General features: G+C 36.1%; 1 protein-coding gene across 1 annotated transcript; it reads left to right on the plus strand.

The window, feature by feature from the left end:
• The first annotated feature begins 657 nt into the window (after positions 1-657).
• LOC149390397 (large ribosomal subunit protein uL29) lies at positions 658-1,608 on the plus strand. Its single transcript, XM_089621179.1, has 4 exons — positions 658-811; positions 901-1,036; positions 1,131-1,287; positions 1,367-1,608. Exons 1-4 carry the CDS (start codon positions 808-810, stop codon positions 1,439-1,441), a joined length of 372 nt encoding a protein of 123 aa, XP_089477305.1. The 5' UTR covers positions 658-807; the 3' UTR covers positions 1,442-1,608.
• The last annotated feature ends 2,285 nt before the right edge of the window (positions 1,609-3,893 follow it).

Here is a 3,893-nt window from a genome sequence, read left to right on the forward strand (position 1 = left end):
AAATTCTTGTAGTTATATTTTTTTTTTGTTTACGAATCTTAGGTGAGTAGTTTATATTTAGGTGACACGATATGCTCCGATCAGTCTATAGTAGACGATAGTTTTAAAATAATACAAAAGAGTAAAAAAGGAAAAGAACAACTCGTTGTAATAAATTTTACAATTTTTAATTTATTTATAACATATTTATTGTAGAATTATCTGTTGCAACTAGACAATCTTCTAGCAACTATTTAATATAATTTATTTCGACCCATAGATTATTTGTTTGATAAAATGAAACTTTTACTATTTAAAAAAAAAATGGTAATCTTAGGTTCTGACCAAATTGCCCCAAGTGTATTCTTTTTGTTTAGATTTCTACTGTTGGTTTTGCTTCATTTCTTTATTTTGGACAGTATCTTTTTTCCTTTTATTAATCTCGAGCTCATGCTGTCATGTTTATCGTCACCTGTGTTGTTAAAGGAGGAGGTTGTCTGCTCAATGTGTATTTGACCCTGAAATTCACAATTCTTGAGGGGTCAATATTTGATACATATGAACGTTTCAATCACTATTTCTCAGTTAGGAGGGGTATCTATGAAAAAATGCGGATCATATACGAGAAAATAAAATTGAAAAATAAAAAGGAGAGCAAGAATAATAAAAGGGAAATGAGTAATAGACGAATGAATGGGCCCATAAAATAGAAGGTCCAGTTAAGCCCATGTCCCATTTTCCTAAAAACACAAAATAAAATACTTTCTTCATGTTAGCATTTTAGGGTTTCAAACAAGCCATCTACTGAGCCGTCGTCGTTCGGAAACAATGGGTAACCACCGTTCCTGAATCTCCATCGACGAATGTCCATTGAAAAACCATCTGAAAACTCAATCATTTTTCGTTCTGTGTTTGTGGCAGCAAGAATCAAGGTTCACGAGCTCAGGCTGAAGTCGAAGGCCGACCTTTTGGGGCAGCTGAAGGACCTCAAAGCCGAGCTCTCCCTCCTCCGCGTCGCCAAGGTCACCGGCGGAGCTCCGAACAAGCTCTCCAAGATGTACGAAATATCCGTAAAACTTCCCAACTGTTTTTGGCTGTGATTTGTTGTTTTTTTTTTCCATGACCTAGTGTTTGTGTGCTTGTTTTTGCAGCAAAGTGGTGAGACTCTCGATCGCGCGAGTTCTGACGGTGATATCGCAGAAGCAGAAAACCGCACTCAGAGAGGCTTACAAGAAGAAGAAGCTGTTGCCTCTTGATCTCCGTCCCAAGAAGACCAGAGCCATCCGCAGAAGGCTCACCAAGCACCAGGTAGATTTCGATTTCATTGTTATAACACATTAGACTTTTGATTTTGGTCGGTTTGTAATTTATTGATAAAAAACCGCAGGCGTCTTTGAAAACCGAACGAGAGAAGAAGAGGGAGATGTACTTTCCTATGAGAAAGTATGCCATCAAGGTGTAGGCTTGGACTAGATTCTTTCTGAAATGGTTATGTTTAGTCCTCTATTTGTTTGAGTTTTCACCATTTCTTATTTCTGCTCTCAAACTCAAATCCCTGTTTGTGTCTTACAATTTTGTTTCAGATATTTTCTGGGGTAATGATAGTTTCAGATTCTGTTTGTGTTTTTATATTTCCTTGTGAATTTATATTCCTTAGCATTTCAATGTTTTGTTTATTATGTCATGGTATGGTTCCAAAATGATAAGGTTATGTTTGTTTCTTCACTCAAAAACTGTTTTCTAGTTTTTGGGTTGAAAAAATTGAAAACCAAAATTGAAAACATGTTTGGTTAGGTGTTTTTGGAAAAAAATTTCAAAAAATTTTGAAGTTGTTTTGGAAAAAAGTAAAGAAAACTGAAAACAAATAAAATGTGTTTTTGAAAAAAAATTTCTTCTCTTCTCTCATCTTTCTCCTCATCTTCTCTTTTCATTCTTTCAAAAACAAAAATGAAAACTATACCAAACACTTTTTTCAGTTTTTTCACTTTCTCAAAAACAAAAATGAAAACTGTACCAAACATCTTTTTGAAAACAACTACAAAACAGTTTTTCAATACAACTACAAAAATTAAAAAACAGAAAACAAAAAACTTTTTGAGTTAACTACCAAACACAACCTTAGGATCCTTTGGATTTTTTTTGGTCTGTACCCGTGATTAAGCTCTATTTTTTTTATCCCTTAGACATAGTTGAACATAGATCATTCATATGGTGTTGCATCATTCAATGTGAGGGTTGTATTTCCTGAAGAACCAAATGGGTCGAATCATTTCTCAAGCAAAGTGGGTCCTTGCTTCATAATCATATTTTAATATAGAACCAGTTTACGAGTAGGTAAGGCTGTTAAGGCTGTTGTACAGATGTGATCGGAAATCAACTTTTTGTTGTGTGATCCTTGGATTGAATTCTGTTTCGTAAGATCTTTTGAGCTCTGCTTATTGGAGGAGATGTTGATTTTTGTTTTTCATTACAAGTTGAAGACATTTGAAAGTGTAAAATCAAACTAATCCACGCATGCTTTGCACGCAAAACAGTAGTCTTTCGATTGGATTAGAATTCACCAATTGTGGAGATGGATTAATAAAGGCTAAATATATCCTTTCACGACATTCCCATATCAATAGGCAAATTGCTGGTGCTGGTGTAGTCGTGTTTCCGGTTGAGTAACAATTTCGCAGTATGAGCGAAAAAAAAAATTATTGTATCTTATCAGACAAAAAAAATAATAAAAATGTCAGTATGTCTTTCTCTTTCTAAGTCGGATATCTTGTTTTGGAATGCTACATATTGCTCCACATAATATCTTCGTTATATTTGTAAGCTCGTTAGGGTAAGTCCTAATTATCGTACCGTCTCCCCGCAACATAAAAGTAAATGTAACACGTGTTCTTCTTCGGTGATGGTATTCGACCTTTGTCTTTGAAAGAACTCTAATGACTCTAAAGAGAAAATCAGAGAAAAGAGTTTGTGTTAGCCAAAACTGATCAACACAATACTAAAGACTAGCCAGCCAGCTCAGTGAAGTGGACTTGCCACGCTGATAGAGCTCAATTTGGAACGAAAAGAAGTATTTAGTTGGACATTGAATTAGTGAAGACATCATTGATATGGCCTTAAAGCGGGGCCATATTTAACGCTTATCAAGCCTTTGACAACCTTCTCACGGACGAAGGTTCTTCACATGCTTCTTTCATGTGTGAAGAACCGGATAGAGAGCATAAAAAAACTAGAATCGTTACACCACACATCGAGAGGGTTAGTCTGACAAATAGCAAATTGTAATACGAGCACCTTGATCCACTTGATCTCAGCAACATAGCTAGACAATGCTTCGAACTCTATCTCCGTAGAGCTGTGCAAATTTGTGTACTTCTCTTAAGAAGACCACAACACCATGTGATGACCAACAAAGACGCAATATCCAGAAGCGGTGGGTCGATCATCTTTGCCATTACCCCAATCGGCATCAACAAATCATATGTGAGGCTCGCTAAGTCAATGATGTCTTCACTAAGTCAATATAAGGCTATATCAATGATGTCTTCACTAAGTCAATATCCAGCTAAATACTTCTCTTCCTTCCAAATTGAGCTCTATCAGCGTGACAAGTCCACTTCACTGAGCTGGCACATTTCATGGTATAATCCCAAAGGTATTTTATAGTGATAATTCCAAATTCAAGGGTTTAAAATATAGCTTCAAGGTTAGAACGAAGTTGATTAGGAGAAATATATAGTGAGAGCCAGAACTAATGCAAGATAGAAAAACTAACCACGAGGGCAAGAGCAGAGTGAATCGACGAAGAGGAGAACGAGAGAGAGAGAGAGAGAGAGAGAGAGAGAGAGAGAGAGAGAGAGAGAGAGAGAGAGAGAGAGAGAGAGAGAGAGATGCTAGGATTTTGAATCTCTAATTTA

Source organism: Urtica dioica, chromosome 7, assembly GCF_054948205.1.
Source record: "Urtica dioica subsp. dioica isolate 48M chromosome 7, U.dioica_male_clone48M_v1_H2, whole genome shotgun sequence".
Lineage (NCBI taxonomy): Eukaryota > Viridiplantae > Streptophyta > Magnoliopsida > Rosales > Urticaceae > Urtica > Urtica dioica.

Excerpts from the sequence above, each read along its gene's own strand:
- LOC149390397 (XM_089621179.1), top strand. Across the intron at positions 1,037-1,130 it reads CCGAACAAGCTCTCCAAGAT|CAAAGTGGTGAGACTCTCGA; the intron begins GTACGAAATATC and ends TTGTTTTTGCAG. Across the intron at positions 1,288-1,366 it reads GAAGGCTCACCAAGCACCAG|GCGTCTTTGAAAACCGAACG; the intron begins GTAGATTTCGAT and ends AAAAAACCGCAG.